The sequence below is a fragment of the Rhodamnia argentea genome, chromosome 2 (assembly GCF_020921035.1).
Source record: "Rhodamnia argentea isolate NSW1041297 chromosome 2, ASM2092103v1, whole genome shotgun sequence".
Lineage (NCBI taxonomy): Eukaryota > Viridiplantae > Streptophyta > Magnoliopsida > Myrtales > Myrtaceae > Rhodamnia > Rhodamnia argentea.
The window spans coordinates 35170660-35189511 of NC_063151.1; the positions used below are offsets into that span (position 1 = coordinate 35170660).

At 39.5% G+C, this 18852-nt stretch overlaps 2 protein-coding genes across 6 annotated transcripts; one reads left to right on the forward strand and one right to left on the reverse strand.

The window, feature by feature from the left end:
- Positions 1–711: 711 nt before the first annotated feature.
- LOC115729520 (elongator complex protein 5) lies at positions 712–5930 on the reverse strand. 5 transcript variants are annotated; one of them, XM_048274821.1, is made up of 10 exons: positions 5710–5930; positions 5478–5570; positions 5037–5203; positions 4896–4942; positions 2873–2942; positions 2317–2543; positions 2092–2181; positions 1934–2009; positions 1572–1798; positions 712–1032 (listed from the first exon to the last, which is right to left on the reverse strand). In XM_048274821.1, the coding sequence occupies exons 1-9, from the start codon at positions 5874–5876 to the stop codon at positions 1620–1622; spliced, it is 1116 nt and encodes a 371-aa protein (XP_048130778.1). In that variant the 5' UTR covers positions 5877–5930; the 3' UTR covers positions 712–1032; positions 1572–1619. The 5 variants fall into 5 exon arrangements, with proteins under 5 accessions (XP_048130778.1, XP_030515974.1, XP_030515975.1 ...); XM_030660114.2 differs by having other exon boundaries at positions 712–1035; XM_030660115.2 differs by having other exon boundaries at positions 712–1049.
- An 8491-nt stretch (positions 5931–14421) lies between these two features.
- Positions 14422–18182, forward strand: LOC115736245 (mannose-6-phosphate isomerase 1). The gene is made up of 5 exons (XM_030667841.2): positions 14422–14866; positions 15230–15397; positions 16333–16542; positions 17037–17303; positions 17604–18182. The coding sequence occupies exons 1-5, from the start codon at positions 14543–14545 to the stop codon at positions 17949–17951; spliced, it is 1317 nt and encodes a 438-aa protein (XP_030523701.1). The 5' UTR covers positions 14422–14542; the 3' UTR covers positions 17952–18182.
- Positions 18183–18852: the final 670 nt, after the last annotated feature.

The window sequence follows — 18852 nt, forward strand, 5'->3', positions numbered from 1 at the left end:
CCACGCTCAACCATGAAGAAAAGGAAGTAATCAAGCACATTGTGCAGTCGACCAAAAAAAAAAAGCACATAGTGCAAACCATGTCAACCTAAACTGGACAGGAAATCAGTATGGACTTACTATTTTGATTTCAGCCCTCCGACTGCCCTAAGCCTAACTCTCTGATTCAATTGAGCCTAAGCAAGGTGCCTTGTCTTGCCAAACTCCACTTCATACAGGTTAGGTACATCTTGACTCCTAAAATAAGTGTCATGCGGCCAAACACTTCGGTATTGGCAGCAAACGGAGTGTGTTTCTCATGAATTACACCACACCAGGGCTATTCGTTTTTGCTATATCTTTCCATTCCGGAAGTGCGAAGAGAATGATCAATCTCATCCAAATCGACCAACATAAAAAGACAAAAGTGGTGCATTGCAAGCTGACTTATATAAACAAAATCCTACATTCCGACTCCTAACACCACGAGAGCTGCTGCGCACCATTTTATCCACGTAAAACATAAAACAAGTCGACCAACATAAACATGGAACACATCCGCAGGTACCAAACTTTTCCCAAACAAGCGAGTAATTCTGATTTGATTGCAAGTAAATAGCTGGATCATGTATCGAGCAGAGCTTCTAACATAATGAGTAAGAGGCAGAGAGTAATTTCTAGATAATGGCAATAAAAAACAAGTTTGCTAAATATTCTTGTCAATACAAGCCCATCTGCTGGCTAGTAAAGCTGTACAGATCCAAGAATTTAATAGCCGACACCCTATAGTCCCTGAATCAGGACCTTTGATGGTCATCTAATGAAGTCCAAGCCCCAACATTCCCTATACAAACACAAGCTCTGGCGACATCCTCTCAAGAACTCACACTCAATTACCACTTCAAGTGATTTCCCAGATGTATTCTGGAGCCAGTGAAAACCCATACCGCCAAAAGAACGTCATATCCAGAGAAGTCAAAAATCACCAAGTGATTTCCCAGATGTAATTGCTGGCCACATCGGTCATATCATAGCAGCAAGAGCATTGGAGACAACAATTAACGGTAATCCTGTCACAACTCCATACTGAAAAAATCACCAAGGGGTTGAATGTAAAAAGACCAACAAGGATCTATAAGGCTTGGAAAGATGGGAACGGGAGGTTTGGAAGATATCAAGGCTAGAGTGGGATCCTCGATGGGCAAATATAATTCCCCCAGGGCACGTCGTCACCAAATGCAAACAGCCCTTTATTTGGAGAACCCACTTGTCCTCATACAAAGTGCTCATCACTTATCACAGCCATTTTGGGTATGCAGATCTAATTCAGTAAGCCAATCAAAAGCTTCACCACACGTTCTATCAATATCTAGACTGCAAAGAACTGCAGAAAACTCAAAACAGAATGGTTAGCTACATCATCATGAAGGGCAAAATGTGTAGCTTTTCTGAAAAAGTGAGATGTTTTCTTTTTTGCTTTTCTGGAAGCTAAGAGATCTCTATTCAGTCAACCCCAAGTTCATAAAACCGCACAGGAATTGCCCTACTCTAACACGTAGGAAGTCGAGTAGAATCGTAGAAAGAAAGCTTACCAGGTTGTCGCTCCTAAAGTATCAATAGTGCTATTGCACGTGAAATAATCATATGTCTAAGTCATCATCAGGGTCCTCATCGGAATCTGGCCTCTCATCATCTGAATCCCGAAGATAAATTATTTCACCCTTGCTAGAATCTGTCATTTGCATTGTTGCAGCCGCCTCATTATTTTTGTCCGCAGGAGATCTCCGGCCATCATATATCTCAATTGGTTTCCCATCTCCTAAAACGAAAAAGCAGAGGTTTTCGGTAAGTACTTCAATTTTCAGAAAAAATGTAGCTGAGTTATGAGATGACACCCAATACAGACTATCAGTCTTCATCGTACATAGATTCAACCCTATCACTGTATTCAGACCTTGGTGTTCGAATGGAAGTACGACCTTTGCTCTATCCATCAGCTCCTTCTCTGACAGTTGCAGATTAAATTGCACCTGCCAAAACAAGCATTTCATTAATGGACCATCAACAAGAACCAAGCAGTCACTTCTCTCGTATTAAAGCAAACGAACCTACCTTGGGCAAAATGCTTCCACCCATTGTTCCACCATCAGTTGAAACAGATGAAAAAGTGATGCCAGACCTTTCAATACTAATTTCTTCAGTCTAGATCGCATATTCATGTAATCCGAATAGTATTATCAGCGCCAATCACAGCACATCAAAGGATGATATATATATATATATATATATATATATATATAGAGAGAGAGAGAGAGAGAGAGAGAGAGAGAGAGGTACCATCAACCGCACACGACCATTCCGGCGCTTAAATCGGACAGAAAACCTTGCCCTTCTAAAATTCTGTTCTGTCAGGGATAAATTTGCCAAGGAGATCCTGAGTCCATTGGGAGATGGAACTGCAGATTCTAAGCTGGCCACCATAGAGGACATGTATTCAAAAACAGCAGCAACCTTGTCTTCAAGAAGGTCTGAGTGCAACAACCAGAAGACACAGGAAGCCAGATCTGCGGCCATAAAAGGTATTTTAAAACAAAGCATCCAATAAGGAACAACCAAGGACAGCATGAGTTGATATCAGATTGTTTGTTTTGTTAACACCCCAAGACAAATAAATACATTATTTGATGTCTTTAAAGAACCGAAATTTCACGAAGTCAAAAAAAATCTCTTGGGCGACTCTGCTGACAAAGACATGGATCAGGAACAAAACTTTACATAATGAGCTTGTTTCCATGTTCATATTACGATCACTAGACTTAAAAAGTAGAAACTTCAACGGAAAAAATAAAAAATAGCATGTTCCTGTATATGCCAGTGCAGAGATTGAACATACCATGGCTCCGAAGGTCGCTGAGAACACGTGCAACTGAGCGTACAGATGCATACCTTAACATCTCATTCACCTGACGAGATAAGCAAATGGACCATTACAAGAGGAAAAAAGAAGTTCCACCGCATAGACATAGCTGGAAAAATGACAATACTGGCATGCAAGTTCTTTTTTTGTGGCTAGAACGGCAAATACTCATCATTACTGACTGATCCTGGCCAAACAATTATCTCCCCACGGCAAAACATTTTCAGCAAGAAAAGACATATATAGCTGACCATAATTTCATTTCAATGCAAGTAAAATTTGCCATGAAGGTAAGATAGTTGAACTTCTCACCTTCAAAAATTAATCTAAACTGACATATTTTGCAGGTTTAATTTGAACTGTTCTGCATGTAGAGGAAATAATAAGCTTGGCATATACACAATAAACGGGGCATTTGTCCAAGTTGAATAACGATCTGGCCAGCTCCTATGACAAAAATCTTATATGTCACTTTCGATTTGTACAAATAACTTTTTGTTAATCACTTGCTGCCGTTACTCTTCAATTTATTTGTTGGCAATATGTCTATGCTGGTTCAAATCCAGCTTGGCAGAAAACAGTGTTTGGCAAAAGAAAAGTTTATACAACAATCGCCAAAATATTGGTGCACAGATTATATGTTTACATAACTATTGCCACTTTTTTTTTATTGTACATTTTCTTAGGAATTTAGAGAGAACATTTCATCACAGGTATAATTAAAAAAGACCTTTTGTAGTACATTGCTCAGCTTGTGCCACTGAAATTTAAACTTAACAATCATTTTGGCTTGGTGAGAAACATAAGTCTGCTTGTTCCAACAGTCATCGATGTTTCTGCTGTGGATCAAAGTTCCATTTTCATTTCCACTCATTCCTCAAACACTTTTTTCCCCTCGTTACAGAAATCAATGCTTCCAAATCCATTGTTAGCTATTCTCTCTTTCTTTCAAATATGGGTCAGGGACTTAGATGCTTGTGGGAAGATCCAGTGCGTTGGTAGAGTCTATATCTACCGTAAACAGATCCTCATAACTATTATGTATACCCAGTTAAGGTGGAAGCTTCCCATATAGAACTTGGTCTAACAAAATACAGTGCACTCAACCCAGAGCATGGTCTGTCCAAGGACTCCTATAATTTGCCAAGGCAGACCTTCATCATCGCTTGCACAACACAAGTCAAGCTTGCAACATTCTCCTAATCCACGAACATTGCTACTACCCAAGTCATTGTAATTATAGTACAAACGATATGGGAAACCTCTCATGCAACAATGACTAACAATTGCATCAAAGGTTAGGGAAACTACCAATAACTTGAAGTTTATAAATTATACAAGTTTATCGCTTTACCTACGGATGAAAGTAAAAATTGTTATGCATGTCCTTTGAGACAAAAGATATTGTAGAGTACTACTGCTACCTGAAAAGGGCTCAATCTAGTGAAACTGCTTTCACTTGAACAGGGTAAATGATAAGGAACTCAAAAATATAAGAAAATAAATAATCACTCTATGCAGGTGATGAAACAAGACTATGCTATCCATTTTCACAGCCTTCCCGTCAATAGGCACATGGTTATACGTGCTTCAGAAAGGTAAAAATATAAATAAGAAGGCCTATAATTCTGCTTGACCAGAAGATTCTAGGCACCGAAACAAACAACTTTTAGTAGACCCGTCATATAGAGCAAGTTGCCTGATCTTCCTGCTTGCTTAGTACTTCATAGGAAGTTTCCAAGCATCATCCTCACAACATACAAGTCCTCCATAAAGATATTCTTAGAACAAGATAACCACATTTATTTCTCATTATTTTTTGCATTCACCTTTACCTAAAAGTGAATGGTGCGCCTTAAAAGTGCCACCATGACAGAAAATAGTCCTAGGTCCCTAACACTTGAAAAACAGGTTCATACAAATGAGGGCCTTTATTTGAAACAATCTCAGCAGGAGCAGTTATATAAATGTTACATGATAAAATAAAAGACTACGTTACCGAGTCCAGTGCAAAAGAGAAACGACCTTTCCCTTCTCCAATGAAGCCTGCGATGATTAATGGCCATCCATGAGACAATGTCACCAAAATGGGACAAATAAACAGCAGCAGGTAAGCTTAAGACGCCATCTATGAAGTTACCTTTCCCCAGCTCAATAGCTAAAGAACACAGCTTATCCGTGTCCTTCACATCCTTGCAAAGTGTGGACACACCGGAAGCTTCCTTAGTAACATCATTAACTTTTCCTCGTCCCACAATGCGATCCTTCCAACCATGGGGATCCGTATAACAATCCAATATATGAAACCTACAAGAAAGTGTCAGGGGGTCCGCATTCATCAAAATCAAAACCATTTCCTACACGGTACACTGCCCTATGCCAAATTTATATGGAAAAGCAGTACGGGTTGAGCTATTGAAGGGAGGTACTTGAACTGCCAATGAGTTTTGTTCGTATTATCCCACGAAATCGAGATACACCCAGATACTTTGGCTTTCCAAATTCTACTTTCTATTCCATCTCGGCAATCAAATCCAACCAACCAAAAAAGAATTTAAGAAGTTCGAAAACGATGCATCACCATTTCCGAGACGAGTTAACTTCGAGACCTCTTTCCTTCAGCAAATTCACATAAAACGACGGGCTTCGGGTGAAAGCCACCAGCACGAGCCCTCTGCGGCAGAACCAATTAAAACGTCAAGTGTCAAAAATCACCGCGCAAATGCGACTTCATCACTCAGAAAGTGGAAATTGTCTTGCCAAAATCATGCCACAAAATAGAAAAGGAAGCCGGAGCAGGACACTGGAGTGACCTTGACTGAGACTTTCCCGCCAAAATGTGGGAGGAGAGTTGGGCGAGGACGTGAGCGAAGACATCGAAACCGAGCGGCGAGTCGATCGAGTCCTTTATAGTGAGAGCCGGCGCGTGTTCACCTTCCAACGCGCCGTCTCGGAGAGCTCTGCAAATAGATTCCGCCATCGACGTCGGGGCAAGCTCTTCGAGCCGATTCGAGCCCTAACTTCGGAGATGAAAGTAGAGTTGTTTGCCAAAAGGTCCCTTTACTTTTACTTATTTCGAAATAGAGCACCTCCCGGGGAGGTTCCTTTTTCATTTGCCCCTCTTTCACTTCATGACAAATTTGACAATTATCCATATTTATTGGTTTTTATTTTTTATTTTTTATTTTTTTTTGGAAACTGGCCAACTCTTTCTTCCTTATTTTTGTTCTTTTTTCACCTTCAAACTCTTTCATGGTATGTGGAGAAAACAAAGGTCAGGCAGTACTTCAAACAATTCAAAACTCATTCAGCAACCTTTCTATTGTCAAAATTCTTTCATTAACAGCACCATTGATACTCTATGAATTTACTAATAAAAGGGCCGTGAAATTCTATTTAAATACACAAAAAAATAAGAGATTGATAAGGACTCCGAGCACTTTATACGGTCCCTCTCACGCACAAAAAAAGAAAAGGATGCCTTCCCCATTATCGCCCGTGGAAAATTTATTGAATATGCTGTTGAATAAAGTGTGATTTTGGTTTTTAAATGCGAGAACAGCACACAATTGGGACGTGCCGCTTATATGTGTCATTAAGCGCTAGACGAAAGATATCGAAGTGGATTACCTTTGATTCTCTATAAATGATTGGTGTCTATTCTAATGTGTTATTCTCTATATGGTGGGGCAATACAAATAATTACTATATAGTGTTGATATGACATTGATTTGGAATAGATTCCATGTGCTTATGTCACTTGGGGTACGTATGAAGATTATGTCTTTTACTATAGATAACATTAAGAGCAATTTGCTGGTAGTTGAAGAAAAGTAATGCTATTATGCCTTTCCACAGAGCAATCCTATTCCTTTGGTGTTCACTTAAATTTGGACATTCTTGCTAGGAAACTATAGACGCCCTGACCATTTGGACAAAATGTCTGTCCTATGCTCGTTGGAGACTTTCACAGGCCTTATTAGAAGTGAAGCCCTTCGCGTTAGTCGCGAATTGATAGTCTGCGCTCAATTTAACTCTATCATAACTTCCGGAATGATTTGCATTGGTAATTTGCCTATATTTAGTTCAATACATTCGTAAAGTGTTTCCTGCCGACTTCTAGTATTAAAGTTTCACTCTCTTTTTTTCTTTCGAGAGGAGGCTACAACACTTGATGAATCTCTATCTTTTGATTAATTATTTATAGAAGGGTTGAAAGTCCATATCGGCCTTAACTTGATTTGCATCGGAGCAGGGTTTTATGTTTAGGTTTCGCATTGTGACAGAAGAATGACCAGACCGGAATAGAAAGCCCGAAAGAGGTTTCGGATAATGACGGAAGAATGATCGGACCGAAATAGAAAGCCTGAAAGTTGTGATCGGCCTTAACTCGATTTGTATTGGGGGTAGGGTTTTATGTTTAGGTTGTCTTCTCATTATTAATAAAGCATATGGAGCATACTTCCCTTTTCTAGAAGACAGGGGATAGAGCTTTGAATAGCCATAACAATGGAGGCAAAGAGCTTTCTTTCCTCTCACTAAGAAACTCTCAAGCAATAGACGGAATTCGGAATTAGTGGGGTAGCTCCAATCGTGAGAGAAGAATGATCGGACTGAAAATATTAGTATTTTAATTTTGATATTGGTAATGAAATATTTTCGATAAATATTCTCTATTTTTCATTCTGAAGGAGCAAACTTAACTATGGCAATAACAAAAAAAAAAAATAATGTAATGTGAATTCAAAAAAAAGTGGCCTGAAACATGTAAAAAAAGTGAGTTCCTTAGGCGAAAAACAACCTCAATGCCCCCAGGTGACAGTTCTATTTTCTTTTTTTTTTTTGGTTTCGGAGAACATGTTTAGAATAGAAATCCATTTGGCAATATAATTTTATTTTTCTAATTTTGAGATAAAATTTTAACTCAGAAATACGTTTGAAACAGAAATGGGAATTAGAAGTTTTCTACTTTTCTATTTATGGAATAGAAATATAAATAATAATCTTTCTCTCTGCTCACTCCCTCTCTCTTGCATCTCTGCCGCCGATCCCCTTTCTCGTGTCCCTGCCATTGGATGCCATTCGTCATCCGCAGGTCATCGTCCGCCCTGATCGCCTCTGTCTCGTCCCTGTCGTCGACTGCCACATGCCATTCATCGGTCGTCATGCGTCGTCGGTCACTTCTCTCGAGTTCCCGCTATCGGTCTTTGTCCGTTATTTACTGGCCGTCATTAGCAGTGTGCAGGTCATCGATCGCCCGATCGCCAAACCATAAAATTTTATGCTACTATCAAATAATTTCTGTTTCAAGAGCAAAAAGTTTTGTGCCGTTAACTCATCCCGAAAATAAAAATAGAATCCGGTGAGAAAATGGTTATCATTCACGACTTGTATAAGATTTTTGAATTGTAGACCTCATAATTTCACTTGGACCAAAAGTTATGCTTCTTTATGGAATTTAGGTTCATTTTTATAAGATTTGCACTTGAAGCAACTTTATGTTAGTTTTTTGACAGTTGCATATTAGATAATTACAAGTTGAAGGTTTAGGGTGAAAGTTTATGCATAAGAAACTATGAAGCGAGGTCGCCGCGCCAGTACGGCACGTATTCGACAAGCTCTGACGCGATGAACGTACGCGTGTGGAATATCTGACACGTGATTAATGCCAGCGGACATGCGAGTCCGTGAGGTTCTGACACTGCTAGGTCAGATCTCGCCGCGGAAAGCACGGATGGGACAATGGGGAAAGCACGGATGAGACAAAGACGAATTAGAGAGGGGGCCGCACCGGGGAGTGGGTAAATCTTTTGTGAGGTCATCGCTGGGGATTTCATTGGGCTCACCTATATTTATTTTTCAAAATCATAATAATTACGTCAACATATCAATCTTTTTTAATTTATTATTTGTTTTTTTAGTGCCCATAGCAGAAAATTATAAATTCTTTATTTATTTATCATGCATATAAATTTAATATACATCGTGTCATAACGTATTGAAATTCTCTATTTTTTAGAAATTGCGTGTCGTGTTGTGTGGTGTTGCATCGCGTGTCGGTGTCTGTGCTACTTAGATAAGAAACATGAAATTCCTCTAACCCAAGTTGTGCTAATTATTTTCTTATCGATATGATGTTCATTATTTAATTTAACGAGGCGCAAATAATGAGTTGTGCTTTTTTTGTCAGAAAATGAAAGTTGTGCTAAGGGCTTGTTTGACAATAATTCAAAGTCTCTAATTCTGTTTCCGATACCAAAAAAATGAGAAACCTATCTAGTAATGTAAATAATTCAGATTCTCCGATTTTGTTCCCTAGAATAGATTTGGAACTAAAACAAAAATAAAAAAAAAGGTTGATTCTTTGTTTCAGAATCACTTTTGAGAAACCGAGGGAGAATTACCAAAAAAGTCATAAACCTATTGTAATTGTATCAATTCAATCCTAATTTTTTTTTGTCAATTGAGTCATGAACTTTTTGCAATTGTACCAATTCAGTCAATTTGGTAGGCCAAGATCGACGTGGTGAGTTTTTAATAATATTTTTCAATTTTGATTATTTATCAATTTTTAATAATATTTTTTTCTATCGTTTTTTATTTTTATTTTTTTGGTTTGGGCCTGCAGATTGATTTTTTTTTTCCTTCTTTTTTCTTTTTTTGGTTTGGGTCGGGGCCTCGCCGGATGCGCCACGTTAGCACAGGCCAACTAAGTGGATTGAATTAGTACAATTGAAAATATTTATGACTCAATTGGCCCAAAAAAATTAAGACCGAATTGATGCAATTGCAATATATTTAGGACTTTTTTGGTTAATTTGTTCGAGAAACAAGACCAAATTTTAAGTGCAAATTGCATATCGAACTTATGATCTTTTCATGTTCTGCGAAATAAATTAACTAATTATGAATTATGCATGATCTATATTCATTTTATTAGTGACTCTATATATGTTGACTTTTATATTGATAAGACATAATTATTAGACTTAAATAAAAAAAATTAAGAAGAAAAATTATTTTTGAAAACAGAGGAAATATAAATTTTATGTAATTACGCTTTAAATTTTGTTCAGATAACAAAATCAGAAAAAAAAAATCAATTATAGGATAAGAATCGTTATAAATGCACCCTAATTGACAATACCCGTTAAAAGAAAGGAAAGGAGGAGAAAGAAAGGCATAGAAAGAAGGTGACGTCACCCCTAACAATAAATTTTTAATACAGGAAAAGAGCTTCCAGGAAAAGTCAAAATCATGGTCCGATGACACCGAAATCAAGAAAAGTGAACATCAAAGCTTTGCAACCCCTAAGCAAACGCACGTGCATGAATTTTGCCCTTTTCCATAATTCCCCCCCGCCCCGCAATCAATCAACCCTCCACTTCAGACCACCCCCCAACCCCCCCCCACAAAAAAAACAAAAAACAAAATAAAATAAATCAACCCTCCTCTAATAAAAAAAAATATTAAAAGAAAAGTTTTAAAAATGACTCATTCTTTTTCTTTTTCTTTTTATTTTTCTGGTCCAATATTCCTTATTCTAATTCCTATTTTTTTAAAACTATTCTCGAGAGTTCTGACCCCAAAAAAAAAAAAAAAAAAACTATTCTCGGGAGAGAATATCCCCCAGGATATAAAATGACAAAAACCGCCACCCGCAAAATGCCGGGGTTAGGCAGCAGAAAATGAAGAATCATTGGCATGGCATCTCCACCGACGCATCACGGCGTGAATTGTGATGCCCGCGGGGCCCGCAGAACCTACGTCACGTGCGGATTGCTTCTTACTTGTTAAATGGTTTTTAGATATTTCGCGTTAAATAAAAGCCAAATTGCGTGAGCTGTGAATTCGGTAGCAGTTAAGAATGAAAATAGCACCCGATAACGAAATTGATTAAGGCCACGTTTGGTCGTTTGTATAAAACTCGAGATAGGATATGTTTTATTCTATCTCGTGTTTGGTAGATGTTCCGGATAGTATAATGTCGGATATAGAGGGGATATAACCCGGATAAAAAAATCCGAAGGGAAGGGGGTAGAATAAGGTTGGATATAATTTTTCTTATCCGTCATATAAAAGCTAACTTTTAGAATGATGACAACTTTCTTGTCTCATTTGTTTCTACTTTCATTTTATTTTTATTTTTTTGCAAATAGGTTTGAAAATCTAATAAAATGTGTATATTTTCAATTTTTTTTTTGTGTATGAGAACATTATTTTTATAGTAATAAGATCGGAATATTGCATGAGCATCAAGTAGGGGCATATATGTTCTTTATATTGATATACGGTTTCTAGCAAATGCGGGATAGGATAGGATATGAGAATATCCGACTTTAAATTCATGATTCACCAAACAGTGGATAAGATATGACTAAATCCCTAGATTTCTTATCCTATCCTATCTAATTCTATCGTGACCGGGAATTCCGATGACCAAACGCAGCCTAATTCCGATCCAAACGCACGTGCATGAATTTTGCCCTTTTCCATAATTCCCCCCGCAATCAATCAACCCTCCACTTCAGACCCCCTCTCCCCCAAAAAATTCAACCCTCCTCTAATTTCGACCAAAAAAAAAAACCCTCCTCTAATAAAAAAAATATTAAAAGAAAAGTTTTAAAAATGACTCATTCTTTTTCTTTTTCTTTTTATTTTTCTGGTCCAATATTCCTTATTCTAATTCCTATTTTTTTTAAACTATTCTCGAGAGTTCTGACCCAAAAAAAAAAAAAAAACGATTCTCGGGAGAGAATATCCCCCAGGATATAAAATGACAAAAACCGCCACCCGCAAAATGCCGGGGTTAGGCAGCAGAAAATGAAGAATCATTGGCATGGCATCTCCACCGACGCATCACGGCGTGAATCGTGATGCCCGCGGGGCCCGCGGGGCCTACGTCACGTGCGGATTGCTTCTTACTTGTTAAATGGTTTTTAGATATTTCGCGTTAAATAAAAGCCAAATTGTGCGAGCTGTGAACTCGGTAGCAGTTAAGAATAAAAATAGCACCAAATAACGAAATTGATTAACAGGACAGAGAAAGAGGTGGGGGAAAAGGGCTTCTATGGCGTGAGCTCGGCGATTAACAAATCGGATATTGGCTCGACGTTTCACTGACAAACCAGCCTAAAAGTAGAAAAGGAATGCAGTAGAAGCAGTTATGGATATGGATTAAGAAGGAGGTGACGGCTCTTGCTGGTTCGAGACGAGTTCGGGTTCATGATTACTCAATATATTGTCAAGTTAAGTTATAAGACTTCAATATTTTAACTTGCGATTCGCGAGCCTAATTGAGTTTCTCCATTAGTTTCATTCAAAATATTTATAGTTGCACAAGTTAATATCGAAATCTTCAAAGTTGCGTTGCATGCCATTGCCCTCATAATAAGAAAAATGTTCTAGTTCTTACGGCCCATGCTTGAGCCGATTTTCAATTTGATTCGCGGCATGAATCGTGATGCCGAGGGAAAAAAAATGAAAAGGGGTTGGGGCCCACAAAACCCACGTCATGTGCAGATTGCTTTTTACTTATTAAATGGTTTTTAGATATTTCGCGTTAAATAATAAAAGTCAAATTGCATGAGTCGTGAATTCGGTAATAGTTAAGAATAAAAATAGCACCCTGTAGTGAAATTGATTAAGAGGATAGAGAAAGAGATGGCGATGGGGACGGGGTTCTATGGCATGGGCTGGGCGATTAACAATTCCGATATTAGCTCGATGTTCCGTTGACGAACCAATCCAAAAGTAGAAAGAGAATACAGTAAAAGCGGTTATGGATATGGATTAAGAGGGATGTGGCGACTCTTACTGGTTTGAGGCCCCGAATGAGATGACGATTGTCGCGATCAAATAAAAGATTGGTGGCGATGGTGGTTTTCCACTTATAGGCAATATCAAGTCGACATACTTGCTGGTAAGTTTGAATTCATGTTCATGATTACTCAATATTTTATCTAGTTAAGCCGGAAGATTCTAATACTTCAACTTGAGACTCGCGAGCCTAATTGAACATTTTCCATTATTTTCATTCAAAATATTTATAATTGTACGACATCAAAATCTTCAAAAGTTGGGCTGCATACCCTCATATTTAAGAATGTAAGAAAAATATTCGAGTTCTTATGGCCCAAACTTGAGCCGATTTTCAATTTGATTGTCCGGTCGAGTTGAGTGAAGTTACGGTATTGCAAATTTCTATCCGGATACTTGACCAAATTCGAGTCGAGTCGAGTCGAGCCGATATCGATATCATCGAGCCTATGAGGTTGTCGCCGTATTTTGCCCAAGTCGGCTCAATTGCACCCCTAGTTCTAGCCGAGTTCATGTTCGGATGGATCGATCGGGAAAATCGAAGCGGGGGTCGATTTTTTCCACGCAACGCCAGATTGATGATGTTAATCCGAAAACATACAGCACAGCGTGTACTTCTTATCCAAACCAAAAACAGAATTTGTCCTCGTCTCTTTAAATACCTCGTCTCCTTAAATACGGAGGGAAAGCTACAACGTGGCACACCCCCCTGCTCATATGCTCCAATTCTCTTCCTTTTGTGTAAGATTAAGAGTAAAAAGACCCATTGGAGTTTGAAGGTTAAATAAGTTTCAAGAAGTGATGAAAATACAGTAAATGAGTTTACCTATCCGAATTTACATATTGTGAATGTGCGTTTTAAGATTCCAATGATAACTCGCCAACTACTCAGTTCTTTTTTGGGTGGGATCACCATGTGCTCGGGGGGTATCGAAAAATTGACGAGAATCGATGGCCAAGCTAATTGCGACCGAAACAGGTTTCGATCCACCCGTAACTTGCTGGTCAACTAAAAGGCAGTCTTCTTACGCAAACTAAGGCATTTTGAAAGAGATTTCGATGGTGAAAGTTGGTCAAAGCTCCATCCTGAAGTTTGGCAGTTGCTTTACGATGTTATTAACAGTGCATCATATGACATTTAAAGTTTGGAACTTTATGCTACTCCTTGGCCACCGTATATATGACTGAAAGCGATTTGATGTGTAAAGATTTTATGCTGGTAATAAACTGATCTTCAAACATTTGTTTTGTTGATAACGTTATTATGGTTTCCTCAGATCTATGCTCAATTTTCAAAATCTTAGGGAAAGATTATCCATGAAATCTCATCCGGGTTGGGGACCCAACACGAGAAGCAAAGGAGAGAGGGGAGGTGTGAATCTGATTCGGAGAAGACACCGATGACATCGAATGGTGGCCACGTCCATCTCGCTTTTCGCCCAAGCATTTCCCCCGGACACTTTGATTCTGTTCTGAGCCCCCACTCAACACTCCAGTCGATCACGTCCCCCGTCCCCCGTCGCTCTCTCTCTCTCTCTCTCTCTGCGCACGCAATTTCCCTCTCTTTGGCCTGGCCTGCCCCCTTTTAAACGCTTCGAAAAGCAGAAAGCCATTGCCCATGGCGCACATTCTTATATACCCGTCTCCCCACTTCCCCTCCTCCTCGCCTCCTTCTCCTTAGTCATCATCTCTTTCGCATTCCTGACTTTTGCTCTCTCTCTCTCTCTATCTGCCCCTCTCGTTTCTTCCCCTTTTTTTTTCCCTTTTTCTTTTTACGTCTTTGGTACGTCCCCACTCTCGTTACTCACGAGGGAGAAGCGGTGACATATGGAGTCCCAGTCCCCGAAACTGAAGAGGCTCCGATGCTCCGTCCAGAATTCTGATTGGGGTCGCAGAGGGGAGGAATCGCAGGTCGCCAAGCTGTTCGCGCTCAATTCGGGCTCCGAAGCCGACGTCGAGATGCCGTACGCCGAGTTCTGGATGGGCACGCACGGGTCCGGACCTTCCTTCCTTTTACCGACCGGTTGTGACAATGGGGGTTCGAAAACTTCTCGGGACGTCACTTTGAAGGCTTGGATTTCGAGCAATCCCGATGTTCTTGGTGATAAGGTCGTGGCCAAGTGGGGCTGCGATCTCCCTTTCTTGTTCAAGGTAGGTTTTTGGTCACTTGGGCTTGCCTGTTGAGAGTTTAGGAAGGATCAATTTGTGTCCTTTTACTTTTGTGGGAGTGTCAGCGATTACGTGTGGTTGGTTCTGGGCTTCTCAGCCGCTTCTCATGAAAATTTTAGACACCTGTGATGGTGGGTACTTTTTTTTTTCTTTGTCCTCTGTTTTGGCAGAATTTGAGTTTAATGTTTGGAGATCCTGAGATTGAACTGCTGTTTATATTGTTCTTCTGGTCTGGTCTTCTTTTCGTCGAAATGTGATTGGACTTGCAATTGCTCGAGTCCATCAAAGTGAAAATTCAGTTGTTTTGACCTCCTTTGATATTTGTTGTTTCTGGGCGTGTATTAGGTGCTTTCAATCGCAAAAGCATTATCAATTCAGGCTCACCCAGATAAGGAATCCGCGAGGGCTTTGCACAAGGCACATCCGAATGTTTACAAGGATGCTAATCACAAGCCCGAGATGGCTTTGGCAATAACCAAGTTCGAGGCCATCTGTGGATTCATTAGCACAGAGGTAGCGTTATACCAGTCTCTTGGATTTTTGTTTTTCTCCTATGATTGAGACGAATTCATGTGGTTCATTAGCATTGAGGTATCCTCACGTCAGGGCTTTGCGTTCTATGATATTTTGTCTTGGTTTTGCTTGGACAATGTAGGTCACGTGTTTGTTGCAATTCCTTTTGTTGATGAGAGGCTTCTTGGGTAAACGTTTGAGTACTGTCATTTTCATCATCTCCTTCTGAAATGTTGTCCATCTTCTTGGATAGCTGAACTGATGGCTCATATTCCATATCATCACATATTGTATGTGTGCCACTATACGCTGTAGTAACATGCCCTGGACGAGCTCCATGAAAGTCTGAGGGAGGCCAGATAAATGTGGCCTAGCAGTGAATTTGAATTCTGTTCGAGTGATACAGCATCATTTGGGGGAAAATAGATGGTTGGGTTCTTGTTTTTGTTTAAAAGAACATAAAATAGGCTTTTGTATTGATTTTTCCCTTTAGGTAGATCATCTTGAAAAATCTCTGTTGTACATCTTGTCAGATGCCCTTTGTTCCCCTCCTACCTCTTCTTGATGCAGTAAAAGAAAACAGGACATATTTGTATGCCAGTATGTTGAGATAACTTGACAGTGCAGATCCTGGAAGATTTGATCAAGTTTGGGCGAAACTTGCGAGAACTTATAGTAGATAAGTGAATAGTTTCGTCCATATTTTTAGCGTGCCTTTGGGCTAGTGGAACAAGTTAATGAAAGAGGACAATTGCTTGACCTAGTAATGCGTACTAGATATACATGTTTCTCTTATTGGGAGCATTAAAATGCTTTGGTATCTGTCGTGGTATTATTCTATCTGAGAGGTCTTTGAGCGAGCTGAAGCATGTTGAGCATTGGTCAGATAGAGTTCCCTTTTTATTCACATGAGTAACCTGCAATGTTCTGTGCAGGAACTTAAACAAGTGCTGTGTGATGTTCCTGAGATCGTGGAATTAGTAGGGAGTACAGAAGTGGAAATATTTATAAGACTGGGTGACCAAGAAGAGGAGAAAGTCAAGTCTCATCTGCAATTGATTTTTACCAAACTCATGTCAGCTAGTGCAGATGTAGTTGCTTTAGCGGTTTCCCATATAAAAAGTCGTTTGGAGTTGGAGAGTCAGGTACTTCCAGAAGTTTTGTATATTCTGTTCCTCAATTACAATTCTTCTGCTTTTTTGACTAAGTAATCATTTAGTTGCGAAACAGCAGTCAGAGCAATTAGATAGTTTGGAAATCTAGCAAAGAGTAGGAGCACTTAATTTCTGTTTTTGGTGGTGAAGTGGCTAAATGTGCTCTTCTTTTGAGATCTAGTCTCGAGTGTTTCAGTCAGCAATTCCAAAACTGTGATTCTTACCTTTTGGCTATTGGAGACCATCAACAATGCCTTCTAAGAATTGAGTGTATCGTACTTCCTTTTCTAGTTGCATAATGCTCGACACCAGGTTCTTAAAACAACTTGACCCCGATAATATGACTCATATGGAAACTGGCTTCATGGCAGAAGCTTCTGCTGGATGCTGCAACTTCTGTTATTTTTCATGCTCTTCTCCTAGTTCTCTAAGTTCCCATGGGGAATAATCGTTGTTTGTTCTGGATTTACTTTTCTTTACATCAGGCGAGACCATTGACAGATAAGGAACAGCTGGTGCTGCGGCTAGAAAAGCAATACCCAGCTGATGTTGGGGTTATTTCAGCATTCTTCTTTAACTACGTGAGGCTTGATCCAGGCGAGGCATTGTATCTTGGGCCAAATGAACCTCATGCATATGTATCTGGTGAGTGTATTGAGTGCATGGCAACATCTGACAATGTTGTGCGAGCTGGCCTCACTCCTAAGAGCAGGGATATCCAGACACTTTGCTCCATGCTCACTTACAAGCAGGTGCTGAGTTCTTTCCATCCTATTTGCCAATGATATGCTCCTGCTTATTGTGCTTAATGCATAGGTGTTAATAGATAATACACGAGTTTTCCGAATTTTAAACATGTCTGCAGGATGAACTTTGCTCTGCCCTTAAATCAGAAAAAAGGGATCAAAAGTTTTTAATCTACAATTAGTACTGCATGAACAACGTACTCTTAGGGATGTCCCAATTGTTCCATGAGATGCCTTTCTGGTCAAAGGATGATGGATGTTCTATCTTTACCAAGGTTAACCTGGTAATGATATCTCTTTCCGCAGGGCTTTCCCGACATCTTGAAAGGAGAACCTCTGAATGCGTACATAACGAGATACATTCCCCCATTTGATGAATTTGAGGTTGATCGCTGTGTTTTACCCAAGGGCACATCTACCGTCTTTTCTGCAGTTTTGGGTCCTTCCATTTTTCTTGTGACCAATGGAACGGCAACAATAAATATGGGGTGCATGGAGCAAGATGTAGTTGCTGAAGGCGATGTTTTATTTGTACCTGCGAACGTGGAAATTCATGTGACATCTGTGACAGAGTTGCAAGTGTATAGAGCAGGAGTCAACAGCAGGTTTCTTAAGTCTTGTGAGTTGGAAAACGGCACGAAATCTCAGATCTGAATCAAGTCTATGACAAAAGATTTTGTCGTGCCCTCCGTCAGTCTCCATTGCGTATGTATATCAATCGTTTTTATCTGATCGTGCATGTACATGCATGGCCCTTGAGATCAAGCGAGTCTTATGGAGAATTATAACAGTTCTTCATAGTAAATGTGGATTCTCTTGATCTCAGGCAAAAGTGAAGCTCTTGCTGCAATCTCCACAGGTCAAAATTCTAGAGCAAAATCCAATAACCACTATCCTTTACCTTACATAGCTCCATCTCTAGTCGTGGAAGTGTACTCTGTTTAAGGTTTTGTATCGAGCCGCAATATTTACAAGGATCGTTCCGTTTCGCATTATTGCTTGGACGAATAAAGTTTGAAGAGGAGCGTGATCGATGTTATATTTTGATTCGTTAAAACAATTTCTGTCTTCTACATTGTATTTGATGTAGGATGGTTACAACCGATCTGATGGAATCATGGGCAGGTCCAGCCACCTTTTAGTCGGTTCATATCTTGATTCCAATCACTTTAAAAGTCCCATGAATAGATCAAATCTTCATTGGAAACCCAGTGGAACGATCCATTCGATTAGTTTAGTTTGAAGTAACACTAACTGGTAGCTCATAGTCACAACAAACACTCTTTGATTTAACAATTTCTGCAATTCGCCCGCAATATAATTTGTGGGCGATTCAGAGATTGCAGTTCTGTCTGAGAAATTAAGAATTGGATACTTTGCGGGCGCTGCACTGCCTGAACCCTTCCTGTTGTTTAAGATACCAATTCCTCTGTTCTTCTTGGGCCTGGCTGAAAGTGAGATCAACTTGAAATGGAGATTTAAAAGTCGAAAGGAAAGTATTTTCAACAAGATTACACAATATAGCTAAATTTCGAGAAGCTGCTTCATCAAGCTA